General features: G+C 46.7%; 1 protein-coding gene across 1 annotated transcript in view; it reads left to right on the forward strand.

Annotated features, from left to right (window-relative positions):
• Positions 1-19,599, forward strand: part of LOC309551208 (interferon-induced, double-stranded RNA-activated protein kinase-like) — a 311,038-nt gene that overhangs the window by 223,671 nt on the left and 67,768 nt on the right. Inside the window, exon 20 of the mRNA XM_082251706.1 lies at positions 995-1,175. Within this exon, the coding sequence (XP_082107832.1) occupies positions 995-1,175 (181 nt within the window). The remainder of the gene's footprint in view (positions 1-994; positions 1,176-19,599) is intronic.

The raw sequence follows: 19,599 nt of genomic DNA on the forward strand, positions 1-19,599 counted from the left end.
TGTCCGCAGTGACATCCCTGGCAGGATGAGGTCAGGCGGATTGAAACTAATGTCCAAACCCACCTGAGCTCATCCCTGCCAAGTAGTTTCTCCCAGCCATTAGTCAGATTCAGTCCTACCTTAAAACTTTGAATGTGATATGGGATTTACACAGAAGTCAGTTTAGGTACAATAAAGTATTTTTTTGTTGGAGTGGATAGCATAAGCTGCTAGTCGAAATTTCTCTAAAAAGTGTATTTTATATTTAGCAGCACAGGACTATTAACTGTTTTTGTCCCAAAGATTACTGCTGTAGCTTCCAGTGTCCTTGCAGCTCTCCCCCAATCTTAAAGCCAGGGAGCGTGTACTGCTCATATCAAGCAACACTTAGGTGGTCTCCTGCATTTGGACTACATGTCCCATGATTCCTTGTGCCACTGGTGCCTGTATCTGAGCATTTAGCATCTGTTCATTGCTTTGTGGTGTCTGTGCATGTCAGAGCACAGTTCCAACTGGGAGGGCGCAACTGAGCCGCCCTCTAGGAGGAATCAACAAGATTTATTTTGTGAAGACCGATTAAGCCAGCCATAGACTGTTTGAATATCGACCCGTTTAGCAGGAATCGGCCTAGATTCAAACCATGTATTATAGGCAGGCTGAATGTACCCAAGTTAATCAATCAATTATATTGGGTACGACCAGCCTGTTGGATTTTATGTGCGATTATTGCTGGTGGCTGTTAAAGCTGCTAGAAAAAAATCACTACGTTCTGCCGATGGGGACAGCATTCCCTGTCCCCCCTCCCCGTTGGAAGAACACAATGGCTCCGTAAGAGGGATTCCCCTGTCAACGCTGTCCGTGGTGGCAGGAAAAAAAATTGCTCCGTCTCTGGTCGGCCCTAGAGGTGCTATAAAGAAAAAACTAAACAGGAACTACACAAGAATATAAGATATGCAAATGTATAGATATTTTTACAAATCTGATTATTAACACTACGTTTTTTCTTGTTTTTCAGTGACTCCATAAGAGCTGAAACATATCTTTTTATTCAAATGGAATTATGTATAAAATCCTTAAAACAATGGATTAAGGAGAGAAATACTGTTGACAAGTATCAGAGCCTGCAGTTTTTTAAGCAGATAGTTGAAGCCATACAATTTATTCATTCACAAAAGCTAATTCACAGAGACCTTAAAGTGAGTATGTTGCCAGAATTATCAGTGTCTGTTCTCTGGTTTAGGCATGCTAATGTATTATTAGTGGTCTGCAACTTACTCAAAACAGCAATGGTCAATGGACAGTGGTATAGCTGCAGCCTTACCTATCAGTGATCACCAGATTGTTTATCTAACATTGTATAGAGAAATGTGAAGTCTGATAATATGACTGTAAAGAGGTCAAGGTACAATACATACTGTATTCTTTATCACTTGCAACCATAATCATGCATATTCTCAGGGACTTCCAAGTTGTGTGCTCATCCAGGCAGATTGTGATCCACAATACAGTCAGTCTTCTAGGGTGTAATCAGGTTTGTCTTTCACAATTCATCTAACATTTCTACCTTGTCTTTCTGGGCTTTGCAGCACTTCAGCTGTGCTGGTAGTGTCAGCATTCACTTCACAATGCCCTGCATTGTCCATATGCGTGAGCCAGCATTCTGCTTCAGCTTCCTATTGTTTTGGCTAATTTAATACCTCACTTATTCATTTGATTCTATCTGGGATTATAAATATAATAAGTGATCAACACCTTTTATCTATGTCAAAATCAGGCCTTGTTGTGTCTCTGTAATTAATAAGAATATTATTAATGAATAACCACTGTGCTAAATAAAAGAAAAATAAAATCAAATTTTTTTTTACAAATCAAACGGTTCCTTTATTGAAAAACAGTGGAATGACACATTGCATACAAATGAAAATTATACATAAAGAGCGGAAGAACATAATCCCAGTACAGGGGAAAACAAATAATCCAGTAAAACAGGTTATACAGCAAACAAGCCCAATGCCCCCAGCCCCTGAGAGCACAAGGTCCTTGCCAGACACACCCACAGTGGCGCATGATCGGAAACACCCCTGGCCAGGATAGACACCCCCGACACCCTGCGCAAGGCAGTGGGGGATGCAAACGCAAGGTCTATCCGGGACAGGGACCGGTGCGACGCTGAGTGACAGGTGAACTCATAGGACGTAGGATGGAATTGTCGCCACACATTCGTCAGCGCAAAAGCATCCACCCACTGTGCGAGTGGGAGGTCCCCGAAGCAGAGGAATGGAGCCTGTCCCATTTCGGGTGCATAACTAGGTTGAAATCCCCCATCAAAAGAACATCCTCCACCCCATACTGCAGGGCCCCCTCCATGACACGAGTCAGGAGGGGGACCTCAGCAGGAGGCGGAAGATAAAGCCCCACCAAAACCAAAGACACCCCCACAATAAGTGCATTAATAATCACATATCGGCCCTCAAGGTCAGTGCAAAGATCCAGAAGAGTGAAAGGCAATGATCTATGAAACACTGACCCCCCTAGCATAACTAGAGTATACAGAGTGATAATGGGACCCAACCCAAGCACGTCTAAGGCCCAGAATTCTAGAGCCCAAGAGGTGCATTTCTTGCAGAATAAATTATTTGGGGGGAGACCTTACGCAAGTAATTGAAAACCAGGGATCTCTTCATAGCCGTACCGAGACCCCGGACATTCCAGGAGAGCAAAGATATGTCAGGCATCAGAGAGGGGGAAAAATAGACGCAGGGAGAGAAACATACATAGAGCAGATATGAAGCAGTAAAAACATTGCAGTAGAGATATGTCATGACAGACTTGAAACAACAATTCCCCAAGAACATAGAGAGCCACCAGCATTATCAGCCAGCAGAAATGTGCCAAGTCCAGAGCATAAAGGAACCTGTGAAAGGAAAAGAAATGGTTAACAAAAAAACAACAACCGATCAGGAGGCCCAACGGGGCCCCAGCCCGATCAGCAACAACCAACAATCCCTTCCCCCCCTCCCCGCGGAACCCGCAGAACACAGGGCCGCTTAAGTCTCCAAACAATAGCCCGAGAGCAAAAACAAACAGTTAGGAGGCACATGGCTAACCGGACCGTCAGAAGGTGTCCCGGAGCCCTGAAACCCGAGCTGGAATGGACGGTCCGGAAATCCTGAGGCAGTCATTCCCGCACGGAGATGCCAAACTGGAAATGGACACTATAGGTCAAGAAAACACCTGGACAGGCCAGGGGCACATGCTTAGAAGAAAAAATAAGAAAAAAAAAAAAATCCGGATAATAAAGTAGCTCGTCTCTTCCCTCCTACCCTATCCAAAGAGAGGAGGATAAGACCTAGCCATCACAACAGGTAAGTAGCAGCAACAGTCAAAGTTCACATAACAAAAAACAAGTAGTTACCATCCCAAGGCAGGGAGGGATTCAGAGACCCGCAGCAGCACAGGCAGGATAGGAAAACCAACCGCAGCATACAGGGAGATCATCAGCCCCGGGCCTGTGGGGGAAGGGTATCCATCCTTGCAGCAGCATCCTTGGGAGAAGTGAAAAATCGCACGGTCTCTCCATCCACAACCCGCAGCTTGTCTGGAAAAAGGTCACAGTATTTAATACCCTTGGAGCGCAGGGAAGCTTTCACCGCATCATAGGACTTGCGCAGTTTCTGCGTTTCCTCAGAGTAATCCGGAAATAGCATCAGGCGTTTGTTCTGGTACCGGAGATCACCAAGGGCCCTCGCAGCGTGCAGGATTTCATCTCTATCCCGGAAATTGAGCAGACGCAGGATGAGGGTACGAGGGGGGGCCCCCGGCGGGCCAGGCTGAGGTGGGACTCGATGGGCCCTCTCTACAGTAAAGTGGGGGGAGAGCTGGGCCGCCGGGAGTAGCCAACGGAAGAGTTCCTCCACAAAAGTAGTGGCATCCTTGCCCTCTGCCCCCTCCGCCAGTCCTATAATATGGATATTGTTCCGCCTGAACCTGTTTTCAGCGTCTTCAGCCCTGTACTCCAGAGTCCGCACTTTAGTTTGAAGGGTACGGATGGCTGCGGAATGCTCCGCAACAATGTCCTCCACCTGTCCCACCCGGACCTCCGCTGTAGCAAGGCGGGTCCTGATTTTGTCCAGATCTTGCCGGACGAGACCCACATCTAGTTGTACAGCCTCGATTTTGTTAGTGAGAGCCGCACCGACAGGCTGTAATCGCCGCCATCACTTCAGGGATACCAGGCGGCTGTCTAGGCAAGGTCTCCCGTGCGTCCATCTGAGACGCCATGTTTGCACGCCCCACGGGCTCACCTCCTCCAGAGGCTGTGAGAGGGGAAAGGGCCGAAATGCCTGGAGGAAAACAAAGTTTCTTTCCCCCCTTCGCCCTCCCAGATCATCTAGTCGGCATCCGCTTCAGAGGGATCAGGAGCAGGAGGGGATCGGCCTCTCAGGTAAGGATAATAGAGCCGGGATATCAGCAGAGCTCCGGGGAAGACGTCCGCTCACGCCGCCATCTTAGCCGCGCTCCCCAATAAAATCACATTTATTTAAACTAACTATTAATCAAATATAACATAGCTGGTAAAACTTTAAAAGCAATGTTGTTATAAATAAAATACAAAGTAAGTAAGTAATACAAAAAGAATAATGTTGCAATGTAAATACTGAATGAAAGAAAGTTACAGTAAAAGGAACACAGACAACAGGTACAGTAAAAAGAACAAAGAATGGTGATACTTTACGCAGACATTCTGGTTGTCTGAAGTCTGGGCCCAAAGAGAGACAAACTCAGAGGTCTCTCTTGCTTAAATACCCCCTCCTTGCCCAAACCTCTTTAAGAAAAGAAAAAGGGGGGAAAAAACCCTGGGAAAGATTTAAATCTTAAAGTGTTACCACTCTCAGTCAGTGGAGGTGCTCTTAGTTTGATCAAAATTTCAAGACCCTATTCAACTAGAGGTCATTTAAGCCAAGCCAGTGTTCAGCTGAGCAGCTGTGCATACATCAGGAAAATCTATTACAACACCTCCCTAGGAGGTGTTTAAAATTACAGTGACTTCAGCGTCTATTCCCTTCCATCCTTACATCAGCCAGGTGGCCACACTTAACATAAACCTTTGTGGGAACACTGAAAGCGTTTGTTACCTCAAAAATAAAAAATAAAGATCCTGTTCCTTTAAAGCATGTTATACAGCACAGTGCTTGTGCTGTGTAATTTGACCCCCTGTATCACCTGAAATACCTGGCTGATCCTGCCCGTTTCTGCCCTCCCCCTGTAAACTGACTCAGCGGCGTATCATGGCTGCTGAGACTTGACACTGTGGTCAGTGTATGTGCCTCTGTCAGCCGCAGCTCTCCTGTCCTACGCTGTCTCCCTTTGTCCTCCTCCCCCCCTCCCCTCCCTGCTTCCTGCTCCTGTGTCAGGTGCCCGCCCCCTCCCCTTCTGCTGCTGAAAAACCTTTGAATAGCTTATACAATCCTGTTTTTTTCCTAATGCTAGGTGCTCCTGTCACTGTGTTTTATTAAAAAAATGCAGTTTCTACCTGTTTTTAGAGCACCGCTCGGCCGTCACATGACCGGCCACCTCTCTCCTCCTCTTCTCTTCCCCTTCTGACTGACGTCAGCTGTGGGAATCTCAGCCCCGCCCACTGCAGCTGTCAGGCAGGGAGAGGAGAGAGGCAGCAGGTCACATTATGGCCGATCAGCACTCTGAAAACAGGTAGAAACTGCATTTTTTAAAACTAAACACAGTTACAGGAGCACCTAGCATTATGAAAAAAGAGGATTAAATAAACTTAGCAGTGTGCGTTAATAAACACTTTAAATGGGGGTTTTATAGTGAAAGACAGATGGTATATTGCCTATTCAGAGGACTGTAGAGAATAAAAAAGTTCATAAATACTGATATCTTATCAACTATGATGTAAAAAAATAAGCCTCACTAGTTCCACATCATTTCCCCTTGAAGTTCATTCTTGAACTTATGTCCTCCCTCAATGATTTTGCACCCACCCACAACAGCCTAGAAGATCCAACCGCCCCCACCCACCACCAAAACTGCGGCCTCCTCTTCTTTTTTGAACATGGCGGAACTGTTTATCTGTTCTGATGAACACATCAAGATAGACTTGAGACTGAGTGGTAAAAAAAATCCCGGTGCCTCTGACACCTCACATCCGGACCATGAGTGCCTGTGCTGTGATGTTTCCTCGCTCCTTTGCCTTGGAAGGGTGGAACTCCAAAATCAATGGCGGGATCCTGGCATATCTAGTCCTGTAACTTTGGAATGCTGTGTGATGATTGCAATGATTGGATCGGACCGTGAAATGGCACTTTTTAGCACTGTGAAGGAAATTTTCTAGTCGTTGCACCTTTGTCTCAAGATATGGCGAGATGGTTGTTGCTTCTTCAGGTGGTGGTAGGGAAGGCCTCCGAACAGTTGTGCATGAATACAAAATGAAGAAGAATGTTAGTGTACGGTTATTGGAGGAATTCCAGACAGGAGCAGTGGTTTGGCCAATAAGACTAAATACTCATAAGGGTTATAATGTGGACAGGTAAAGTGGGATCCCCACAGGGCGCAGAGTCTGAGCAACAGCCATTATTTGCCAGAGCCCCTGAAGGTAGGGATAGTCAACGCTGCATGCCATTGCCAGGTTGCAGTCCCTGGGTTCACCACACCTGCTCATGGGGCTCAGGTTAATGCAGTAGGCAGACACAGGGAGAAGGGAAACCACGCAGGGGAAAAAATATGTCCTAACGATCAAACAGGGGGCTGGTTAGGTCCGCAATCCCGGCAGCTGTACATGAATAGAAAAGGCAACCGCACTCCGGCTTGAAGGTGTGAAATTATAAAATCCATTTATTGAAGATCCAATAGATCAAAACAATCCATAGTGACAAATCAGAGACAGGGGATAAACACAGTTGACGTGTTTCACAAAATCACTTTCTCTTAATCATAACCCTGATGCATTAGGCAGACTGAGGGGTGGAAGATTATCGCACAAAGCAATTATAAGCCCATGGATCTCCACCAAACTCTTAAAGCTAAATCGGGCAGGAATGCCAAAGTCTTACAATTTACAGCTCATCTCTGATATTCAAACAAATATTCCCTATACGTTTTCTTTTAAAGGTAAAGAAGAAAATAAACAGCTAATGGACTGGTAAGGTCATTTAAAGTAATTAAAGATTAGCATTTGAAGCAAAGAAAGAAGAAAAGAGAAACAAGAGAAAAAAAAAACAAGCAAAAAAAAAGTACAGATTTAATGCTGCTTCAACCAAGACCATTACACACATTTCACTTTATGTCAAGAAGCATTCAGCCTCGGTTCACACTAGGGCGACCTGTGAGGCGACCTGGTCGCCTCACAGGTCGCCGCAGGTCGCCTCCCATAGGGAAGCTGCGGACCCGTTCTAATAGGAGCGACACAAGTCGCTCCGACCTAGAAAAAGGGTCCGGAGCTTCTTTGGGGCGACCAGGAGGCGACCGCCATAGACTTCAATGTTATGAAGTCCGTGGCGGCCGCTCCGAGGTCGCGGCGCGCTGCTCGCACCGCGATCTCAGAGGTCGCCCCGGGAAGTAGCGTCGCGGTAGTGTGAACCGGCGCTTATTCTGTATTCATTTTTCAAAAACAAAAAAAAAAAAGTACATAACTGTCTTAAAAAAAATATTATAAAGTGCCTTAAAAAATAATACATTGCAGCTGTTGCAGCAGCAACTTAGCAAAAAAATAAGAGATAAAAATAAAAAAATAAAAATAGATAACTCCTCTCCCACATTAGTGATCAACAGGTGAACAGAATCACTGTCTCTAGAATTTTGCAAGTCAGGTACAAAAAATATTAAAAAGGAGAGAACAAAACAACTGTTACGAAAAAAAAAAACTTAACATTTTGTCAAACCCGACTGCACTTTATTATTTCAATTAAAGCCCCTTTCACACTTATGCGACGCGATTTTGCGGCGAGATTTTGACGCGATTTTGACGCGATTTTGAAAGCAATGGCTATATACATCAAAACGCATTAAAATCGTGCCAAAGTAGTGCAGGAACTACTTTGAAGTCGGTGCGACTTCAAAACGCACTGATATGAATGGGGCTCATTGAAAATAATGGAAAACGACTTGTCATGCGATTTTGCGGTCCAAAATCGCGGGTCAAGTCGCACTAGTGTGAAAGGGGCCTTAGAGGCTTCTCCCTAAAACAAAACCAAACATAAATTAAAAAATATAACTTGTTTTTCCTCTTAACGTTATATATTGTTTTAGATCCTCTATTAAATATACTCTACATTGGTCTCTTAATAGTTACTCACAATAGGACAGCAACGGGGGGGAGTTTACTAAAGCTGTGGCCCTAGTACTGTACCTGAATAGACTTTTCCCATTAAGAAACCTTAGCATCTTCCTCTAATGCATGGAATACTTGGGTTAGTCTATTTGGATGCCAAGATATCACCCAAATCGTCCACTCCACTCCTCCTAAGACATCCTGGTCTCCAGCTTCCTTGCTATCTCCTCCCAGGCTCGGCATCAGGACTGCTTCAGAATCTCTGGAACTCCCTACCCCAGTATGTCCAGCCAGCTCCTACCCATTTTCACCACAAGGTAATCCCCCAAAACTAATTTTTCTCTATTGTCCATTGACAGATGCAGCTCTTATGCTTCTTATACCATTGGGTTATGCTGCCCCCTAAAAGAGTAGTACTAGGCAGGAAAAAAACAGTTTACCATGGTACCTTTTCCTGCTGGGTCTTGTTGTAGATCCTCTGTGGCCTCCAATTTGGGGTCCCCTGACCGCATGGGACCCGGCGCATCACAGATCATGGTAAAGGGCCAATGACAGCACCCCCCTTACCACCTGATCGCTTGGCCCATTGACTGAGCGAACAGTTGTCAGCAAACCGGCGCATGTCCGGTTCAGTTCTCTCCTCGCACACTGTACAAAGCGATCGGTACAGCATGTGAGGAGAGGAGGGAGACCCCAGCACTGCTTATCCCCTGCCTCATTCATGCCTCAATCATACCTCAATAATGCCTCAGTTATGCATCACTCGTACCTGAATCATGCCTCAATCATGCTTTAGCTATGCCTCACTCATACCTGAATCATGCCTCAATCATGCCCATCCATACCTCAGCCATGCTCAATCATGCCAATCTGTGCCTCAATCATGCCCATCCATGCCTCAATCATGCCCATCCATGCCTCAATCATGCCTCATCCATGCCCATCCGTGCCTCATCTGTGCCCACCCATGCCTCATCTCTGCTCATCCCTGCAACATCTATGCCACATCAATGCTTATCCATGCCACGTCAGTGCTCATCCGTGCCAAATCCATGCCACAGGAGTGCTTATCCATGCCACATCCATGCCACATCAGTGCTCATCCGTGCCACATCAGTGCTCATCTGTGCCAAATCCATACCACATCAGTTCTCATCCGGGCCACATCAGTGCTCATCCGTGCCACATCCATGCCACATCAGTGCCATTCCGTGCATCATTAGTGCCACTACACTGCTTATCAGTGCCCTACAGTGCCTCAAAAAAGTATAATGGGTAGTCAGGAAATGTTATTTGTAATTTTATGTCCCTAGAGCACCTCACGGTGCTCTCTGCATGTTGGGCCTCTGTATGTGGCCAGGCTGTGTAAAAGGTATCGCCATACTCAGGAGTAGTAACAGAATATATTTTGGGGTGTCATTTTTGCTATGTACATGCTATGTGTTAGAAATATATTATAAATGAACAACTTTGTGTAAAAAAAAAAAAATGGTTTTCATTTTTTTTTACACATTTTCCAAAAACCTGTGGAAGAAAATGACATGTTCAAAAGACTCATAATGCCTCCTAGATTATGTGTTGGGGTGTTTTCTCTCTAAAATAGGGTAATTTTGTGGGGGTTTTCATTGTCCTGGTGCTCCAGGGCCTTCAAAAGTGTCATAAGTTGTCAGGAATTTATATGTGTAACTTATGCTCCTAGAACACCTTGAGGTGCTACTTGGATGTTGGGTCTCTGTATGTGGCCAGGCTGTGTAAAAGTCTCACACGTGGTATAGCTATACTCAGGAAGAGTAGCAGAATTAATTTTGGAGTGTAGTTGCAAGTTTGTCTATACAGTGTGTGAGAAAAAAACTTGGCAATATGACAATTTTGTGAAGAAAAAAAAAATCCTAATTTTGAAAAAAAATGCAACTTCAAAAAACTCACCCCTTTTACTAAATACCTAGGAATGTCTGCTTTCCAAAAAGGGGTAATTTGGGGGGTATTTCTACATTCCTGGCTTGTTAGAGTCTCAAGAAATGAGATAGGGCATCAGCACATCAGGTGTGATCAATTTTCAATGATTGGCAGACTCTATAACCTTCACAATGACCAAATAATATATACTTATTTGGGTTATTTTTATTGGAAATATCTAGCAGTATAACTTTTGGCCAAAAAGAAAAATTACTAAATTTGCAAAATTTTAAAACTGAAACGAAGAAAAATTGTTTTTTTTTTTTTTTTTTTTTTTACAAAATTTCATATGGGTACAGTCTAGCATGACTGAGTAATTGTCATTCAAAATGTGAGAGCACTGAAAGCTGAAAATTGGTCTGGTTAGGAAGGGGGTTTAAGTACCCAGTGGGTAAGTGGTTAACCACTTCAGCCCCAGAAGCTTTTACCCCCTTAATGACTAGGTCATTTTTTGCGATACAGCTCTGCGTTACTTTAACTAACAATTGCACGGATGTGCGATGATGTACCCAAATAAAATGTATGTACTTTTTTCCCCAAAAATAGAGCTTTCTTTTGGTGGTATTTGATCATCTCTGCTGTTTTTATTTTTTGCGATATAAACGAAAAATATATATATATATATATATATATATATATATATATATATATATATTTCTTACTTTCTGCTTTAAAACACACCCAGTAAAAAAATGTAAAAAATCTAATGTATTCATCAATTTAGGCCAATATGTATTCTGCTACATATTTTTGGTAAACAAAAACCCAATAAGTGTATATTGATTGGTTTGTGCAAAAGCTATAGTGTCTACAAACTATAGGATAGATTTATGGAATTCTATTTTATTTTTATTTTTTACTAGTAATGGCACCGATCAGCGATTTTTTTTTTAATGGGACTGCGACATTGCAGTGGACAAATCTGACACTATGGGGACCCGTGACACTAAAACAGTGATCAGTGCTAAAAAAAGTGCACTGTCACTGTATAAATGACACTGGCAGGGAAGGGGTTAACATCAGGGGAGATCAAAGTGTTAAGTGTGCTCCTAGGGAGTGCTTTCTAACTGTGTGGGGGTGGCCCAACTGGAGGAAGACAGAGATCCGTGTTTCTGCTTAGCAGAAACACAAGATCTCCATCTTCCTCTGTAACAGAACAGTGGTCTGCTTTGTTTACATAGGCAGACCACCGTTCTGCCTCTCCTCCGAACGATCGGCGGGTCCCGGTGGCCATCGTGAATGTCGGACGCGCTGATTGGCTCCCGCTGTGTCCAATCACAGTGGAAGCGGGTCGCCAGCGGCACACGCGCTTGCCCCAGACCGAGAGCACAAGCTTAAGTACAGGTACGTCGGTTCCCGCAGTAGGGCCGCCCGGCTGCAGTATATCTGCGTGGGGTGGTCCTCAAGTGGATAATGCACAAAAAACACACATTTGATGTTTAATAAAGATTTATAGGGAAATCTAAAACCGTTTTTTATAGTTTTATTTGAATTGCTCTTCTTCTGAAACTTTTTTCAGTCATGTGATTGGCACAGCACCAATCAGGGTTGGTCAAACACAGACTCACTGTAGAGAGCTTACATTAGCAGAGTAATATTAGGCTCCTTCCAAAGATATTTCCCTGTAGATGCCAAAGAACATGGAAAGATCAGGCGACCACACAACAGTGCTGCAGGAATAAGTTACTTAGAGGATTAAAAAAAACACAGTGGTGTGATATACAGGTGCATCTCAGAAAAATTAGAATATCTATCAAAAAGGTAATTTATTTCAGTAATTCAATTCAAAAAGTGAAACTCTTTTTTTGAAACTCATTAAACACAGGGTTATATTTCAAGCATTTCTTTCTTTTTATTTTGATGATTATGGCTTACAGCTAGTGAAAACCAAAAATTCAGTATCTCAGAAAATTAGAATATTACAAAAGACCAAATAAAAAAAGGATTTTTAAAGCAGAAATGATGGCTTACTGAAAAGTATGTGCATGTACAGTATATTATGCACTCAAAACTTGGTCGGGGCTCCTTTTGCATGAAATACTGCTTCAATGTGGCGTGACATGGAGGTGATCAGCCTGTGTCACTGCTGAGGTGTTATGGAAGCCCAGGTTGCTTTGATAGCGGCTTTCAACTCGTCTGCATTGTTGGGTCTGGTATCTCTCATCTGCCTGTTGACAATATATCACAGATTCTCTATGGGGTTTAGGTCAGGCAAGTTTGCTGGCAGTGTGGGCAGGTGCCAAGTCCTGCTGGAAAATGAAACCAGTATCTCCATAAAGCTGGTCAGCAGAAGGCAGCATGAAGAAGCTCTAGAATTTCCTGGTAGAGGGCTGCTCTGACTTTGGACTTTGGATAAAACACAGTGGACTAACACCAGCAGATGACATGGCTCCCCAAATCATCACTGATCAGTGCCCATTAATACAGCCCCAATGCAGTGCAGTGGAATTGGAGGCATAGGAATGATAGATTGGGGGGGAGGGGGGGGGGTTGATGGAATTGGAGGCATAAGTATGATTTAGACCTATGCCTCCAATTCTACCTTTCCCCCAGTCCGTTATACCTGTTCCTCCAATTAACCCCCCCCTCCCCCTAATTCAGCTCATCTATGCTCTAAACCCCCCCCCCCTTTCCTCCCAGCACACATATTGTTCAATCCCCCATTCAATGCTTACAACCCCCTCAAGCACATGCACTGCTTCCAATCACAGCACACTGTCATAGTTACCATTCTCCTGCAGCCACAGGGGGTTAGGCATTGGTGCATTATGAGAGGGACCGAGAGTGTTTGAGCCTGCCAGCTTAGGACTGCCTTGAGACATGCACCACACTACTCCTTAGATATGCAACAGGAGGGAGGTGGAGAGGGGCGGTCCCAGTTGGCTGACTGTTCCTTTTGAAAATGCCCATGCTGCGAGCCTGTGCGGGGGGGCGGGATGTGTGGCAGTGGGAGGTGGAGAGGGGCGGTCCCAGGCGGGTGACTGTTGCTATTGAAATGCCTGCGCTGCGTGCTTGTGCAGAGGGCAGGGATGTGCAGGCAGAAGGGAGGTGGAGAAGGGCAGTCCCAAGCGGCTGTACAGTTCCTATTAAAATGTCCTCGCTACTAGCTTGTGAACAGCGGGGGAAGGGGGGGGGCACTGGCTATACATTCCCGGGACAGCACAGCCCTATCCATACTCACATTCTTCATATTTCCACTCACCAAATGCGAACAGTCGACTGGAAATTTTGCTATACTGTACATGGACATACTTTTCAGTAAGCCAACATTTCTGTATTAAAAATCCTTTTTCTCTTACGTCCTCTGACAGTCACCGCCCAATGGTTTTAGCCTTCACTAATGGGTAATGGCACACTCTGCAGGAGCAGGCTAGGCAGATAATTCATTATCAGGTTAATACAAAAAAACTTTTGTACCTCAGCACGCCACTAGCGGGCCATCCCACAGCCATTACCAGAACCCAATCTGAGCCATTACCAGAACCCAATCTGATATTTCTTCAGTTTCAAGCTGCCTACCTTCAGGAGCAGAGCTTTAGGTCTTTCCCGGCTAAGACCTAGCGTCTTGGCTTTTTATATTTTTTTTTTCTTAATTTCAGTGTTTTCTCTTTCTCACTATCACTAGTTAGTCAGGGATTCCTTTCCTGGAGGACTACAAGTGACTGCAGAGCTGGGCCTCGGACTGGGTATCATAGATCCTTATGGAGTCCCAGCCTGCTAACGAGCATCGCAGGTTACTGGTACGCCCAGGCCTCGCAACGACAGTTCCCTTCCATATGGGGACGAGCCGGCGGAGCTGCGCTTCGCAGAGGATGTCTCAACCCAGATCGGCCGCATGTTGCCAGCGTCTCTCCTTGGCTGACGGCACCCCCACTTAGGGTGGAAGGTCTCCCGTTTATGAGCGGTGCCCGCTGCTGGACTGGTGAGTACTGAACCCCCTTGTCCCTGGGGATGTTTGGGGAGTTGTGGGCTCACTCCTAGGGGATAGCAGGGCTGGCGGTCTCTGTAGGATCCTTCTTCTGGCCGGGTTGGGGTTTTTTTTCCCTCCCCTCCCTGCCCACGCTGGGGGCGCTGCATGGGAATGCTGTGGGGGTCTCCCTGGGGTACCTGCTAATAGCCAGAAATGTGTTTGGTGCATTTATTTTGCAGCCGTTTGGAGCGGCCGCCACTTTAGTGGTTTGCAGATTCCTAGCTCTGTGTAATACAGCAGCCATGTGAGATTTCTGCTCAGGCTCCCATTCAGGCGCCATCTTGAATGTGGGCAACATGCCTAGTAAGGGCAAGCGGCCATTTCCCCTGTGACTTTTGTCATTGACTTTCAATAGGCACCTTTTCTCTGGGCTCGAGGGCTGGCCTCTAGCGATGTGAGGTCACTTCCTCCTCCTCCATTTTTTTATCCTGTGTAACATGGGCTGACAGGCTGGGGATTTTTGCTTATATCTCGGTCATTATTCGACCAAATTAAATTCTTTTAATTTAAATTTTTTTTGCTAGTGTGTTTTCTCAAGTGGCTCTTTCAGTTGGTGCAGATTGCGGGGGGGAACCGCCGATTTAAAGGGCCAGCGTCCCTTTTTTAATTTAAGACAAAAATGGTCTCCCGTGATAATAAATCCCCCGCAGACCTGGTGGGGACTTCGGGTACACCTGAATCCTCTCCCCTGGCACCCATATCTGCTGCTCTGGCGACTTTGGCATCCCAGGTGAATATGCTGATGTCGGCACGCTCCTCCATAAAAAACGGCTTGTGCCCTCCAGTCCTCTGACTCTGAGCCCGAATTGGCTGCCATGGACGATGGTCCCCCTGAGGGGTCCCGGTCCTCCACGTTGGAGAGGAAGAGGGGGAATCTTCCTCCTTGGTAGCGTGGGAACGCGCTACGATGGATGCTCTTATGGGCATCATAACAGAAACTCTCTATCTTAACGATGAGCCAGCTCAGTCAAGTGAGCGGTCCGTTTTGCTCGAGTTCCGAAGACCCCAGACTGTCGGGTCAGGCATTTTTCCTGCCCGGTGGATTTTCACGAGATTGTGAATGGCCAGTGGTGGCGCATTTAGCGCATGTTGGTGGTGCCTAAGCGTTTTTCCACCCGCTCTCCGTTTTTCGGAGGCGGTAGACGAACGTTGGTCAGTGTCCCCAAGCAGGGGATCACACTGTGTCTAGGCTGAATAAGTCCACCTTACTTGCCGGTAGGGGATTCCCGGTATTCAGGGATCCGGCTGATAGGCGCGTGGAAGCGCTTGCCCACCACATTTATCTAGTGGCGGGTTCCCTGTTGCAACCTTTGTTTTGCCTCAGTGTTGGCGCTCATGACATGGTGCAAGGGGCTTCGCAGCAGGATCAGCTCGTCCACACTGCGGGCTTCCTGGGCTTTGGAAGTGGCTCCGTTGGTCGCCCGGTTGTGGGCGGTGGGGATTGCGATCCACCGCATTACCTGGTTAAAGTGCTGGTCGGTTGACCACGCGTCCTAAAAGACGGTGTCTGAGGTCCCCTATGAGGGGGATCGTCTTTTTGGGGTAACTCTAGATGAGTTGATTACGGGGCTCACGGGAGGGAAGAGTACTCGTCTGCCCCAGGTCACCCCTTCAAGACTCACCATAATTGCATTTGTGCCTTTGGGACGCAGGAGAAGGGTAAACCCTTCTGCCTTCCCGGTGGCCACGAGGAGCTGTGGTCGGGTAAGCCAAACGTCGGTCAGTCTGGTTCGGCGGCCCAGTCCACCTCTCCCTAAAAGGGAAGCCCTCCCCGTTTTCGGGGTGAGGGGACATCTGCTTTCTTTTCAGGAACCCTGGTTGTCCAGCATTCAGGACCTGTGCCCCGCAGACAGGTTCCTCCCGTCAATTCTTCAGCTGTCCCCTGATCGTCTCAGAGATATCATGGGGGCTGTGCACGGTTTGCTTGCACACGGAGTCATTGTACCCGTTCTTTTTCGGAAAAAGTTTTCGCAGTTTTGACTCAAACCTGTTCACGGTGCCCAGGTAAGAGGGCACGGTGTGTCTGATTCTGGACTGGTAGTCCCTGAACCGCTTTGTGCGGGACGTTCAGGATGGGATCCATCCGGTCGGTGATGGCCTCGTTGAGGCCTGGGGAATTACTGCATCCATCGCCTTGCAAGATGTGTATCTCCACATCCCTATTTTCGAGGGTCATCAGAGCTGCTTCCGCTTCTCGGTGGCTGGGAAGCATTACCAGTTCATGGCGTTGCCTTTCGGTTTCGCTTCTGCTCCCAGGGTTTTCACCAAGGTGTTGGCTCTGGTCTAGCTTTGCTGCGTTTACGGGGCATTGCGGTCCTCGGTTGCCTGGACGACCTCTTGTAAGGTCGAACTCATGTGTAAACTTGGCAAAAGATCTGGCTGTGAAGGTTCAGACACTTCAGGAGTTTGGGTGGGCCATCAATTTCAGAAGTCGGCACTGACTCCCTCTACTCGTTTCCAGTACCTAGATGGTCCTGGACTCTGCTCAATCTCGGGTCTTCCTTCCGGAGGACAAAAATTCGGGACTTTGCGGGAGGAGATCAGAGCTCTCAGGAATGACGATCTCTCCTCTTTGGGGACCTGCATGCGGGTTCTGGGACGGCTGGTCTCAGCCTTCAAAGCAGTTCCATTTGCTCAATTTTACACCAGGTCTCTGGATCCTGGACAGGTGGGACAGGACACCTCACTCCTTGGAAAGGAGTATTTCCTTGAGTCATCCGGGTTGGATCTTCTGTGGTGGCGCTGGCCGCTGTCCTTGACACAGGGTCGGTCCTTCAGACCTCTATTATGGGCGGTTGTCACCACGGATGCCAGCCTGTTGGTCTGGGGAGGAGTTCTGGGCATGTTTTGCGCCAAGGGGGACTTGGTCGGAGGGGGAGACTTCGCTACCGATCAGCGTCTTAGAGCTCAGAGCGCTCAAGCTTTGTCTGTTCCGGTGGTCACCTCAGCTTCAGGGAAATCCGGTGCGAGTACAGATAGACAATACCATGGCTGTGGCTTATATCAATCACCAAGGGGGCACATGGAGTGCCCGGGCGGCCATGGAAGTGGCAGAGATTCTGTCCTGGGCCGGATCGCAGGTACCTGCATTCTCGGCCGTTCTCATTCCGGATGTGGAACTCTGGCAGGCAGATTATCTATGTCGTCAGACTTTGGACCAAGAATGGTCCCTAAATCCGGAGGTGGTTCACCTCCTGTGCGCCCGGTAGGGGACCCCGGGCGTGGATTTGTTTGCGTCCTGTCTCCACAAAGTGGTGGTAAGGTTCGTGGCCAGGGCTTGCGATCCTCTGGCAGATACCACGGACGCGTTGGTGGTGCCTTTGCACCGCTATCGGCTACTGTATGCCTTTCCTCCGATTCCACTCTTATCCAGGTTCCTCCGCAGGTTGGTGTGGGAACGGATGTCAGTCATTCTGGTGGCCCCAGACGGGCCTCGACGGTCCTGGTACGTGGCCGTAGTTCAGATGGTCGTCGAACCTCGATGGCGGCTTCCGCTGCAAACTATCAGTCTCAAGGGCCGATCTTCCATTCTGCTTTACAGTTGCTGGCTTTGTCCGCATGGCTGTTAAAAGCCAGGTCCTGAGGGATAGAGGTCTTCCTCAGGCGGTCATCCTTACCGTGTAAGGGGCTCGCAAAGCCACTTCAAGGAAGTTTTTTTTCGCAGCACCTGGAAAGCGTATATCGCTTGGTGCGAAGTGCATGGTTTTTACCCTCGTTCCTTCTCGGTGGCGAAGGTCTTGGCCTTCCTACAGAAGGGCGTGGATCAGCATCTGGTGCTGACTAAGGCCAAGGGTCCGTTGTCGGCCTTGGCCGTCTTGTTTCAACGACCTTTGGCGTCACTTTCTTTGGTCTGCACCTTCATTCAAGAGGTGCGGCATTTGGCTCACCCCGAGGGGAGCTCTCTTGCTTCCAGGGGACCTAAATTTGGTTTTTGTCAGTGTTACAATAAACCTCTCTTTGAGAACATCAGGGGGATGCCTCTGTCTGTGTTGTCACAGAAATTTGCTTTTCTGGTGGCCATCACGTCGGCTCGCAGAGTGTCTGCATTGGCGGCCTTGTCCTGCCGCTCTCCTTATCTAGTACTTCATAGAGATAAGGTGGTTCTGGGACCGAGTCAATCTTTTCTTCCCACGGTGGTTTCTTCCTTCCACCTCAATGTGGACCTCGTGTTGCCTTCGCTGTGCGCACGGCTCAAGCATCCTAAGGAGTTTGCTTTGCTTTCTCTGGATGTGGCCCGGGCGGTCATGGTCTACCTGTCCGCCACGGAGTAGATTCGGCAGTCTGATTGTCTATTTGTTCTTCCTGAAGGACCTCGGAAGGGATCGGCCACCTGCGCGGCGACCATTTCTAAATGGATCAGACAGGCGATTGTTCAGGCCTATTCCATCAAGGGTCAGGTTCCTCCTTTCCCAGTAAAGGCTCATTCTACTCGAGCCGTTAGTGCCCCTTGGGTTTTTTCACCATCAGGCGTCTTTGGCTCAGGTGTGCAACACGGTGACATGGTCATCAGTGCACACTTTCACAAAGTATTACAAACTTGACATTTTGGCATCTTTGGATGCTTCTTTTGACCGCAAAGTTTTGAGTGTGGCAGTTGTTTGAGGAGACATTGTTTTTAATTTCTTTCCTTGTTGGGGTGTTTTTTCTGGGTTTGTTCCAGTTTTTTACTGTGGGCTCAGGTTGTTACTAGCCCGGTTATTTGCGTTACCTTCTTATCTGGTTGCGTTGCTTTCCTACCCCTCATACCTGCACTGCTTTGGGACGTCCCATTAGTGAAGGCTAATACCATCGGGTGGCGACTGTCAGAGGACGTAAGAGAAAATAGAATTTTTGTAAGAACTTATCGTAAAATAATTTTCTGAGTCCTCTGACAGTCGCCGCCCCCACCCCTCTGGTTTTTGGATCTGGGGGTTGTTGCCTTCTGGTACTGCTTGCTAGGAAACTAAAGTAATATCAGATTGGGTTCTGGTAATGACTGTGGGATGGCCCCCCTAGTGGCGTGCTGAGGTACAAACATTTTTTGTATAACCTGATAATTATCTGCCTAGCCTGCTCCTGCAGAGTGTGCCATTACCCATTAGTGAAGGCTAATACCATCGGGCGGCGACTGCCAGAGGACTCCGAGAAAATAATTTTACGGTAAGTTCTTACAAAAATTCTATTTTTTTATTGGCCTTATGTAATATTCTAATTTTCTGAGATATTGACTAGCCATAATCATCAAAATTAAAAAAAAAAAAATGCTTGAAATATATCACTCTGTTTGTTACGCAGCTATATAAAATATATGAGTTTCACTTTTTTAGTTTAATTACTGAAATAAATTAACTTTTTGATGATATTCTAATTTTATTAGATGCACCTGTATATAATTTATGTGATGAATTATGGCAATTAACACTTCTCT

This window comes from Pelophylax lessonae (genome assembly GCF_965119305.1).
Source record: "Pelophylax lessonae genome assembly, chromosome: 3".
Lineage (NCBI taxonomy): Eukaryota > Metazoa > Chordata > Amphibia > Anura > Ranidae > Pelophylax > Pelophylax lessonae.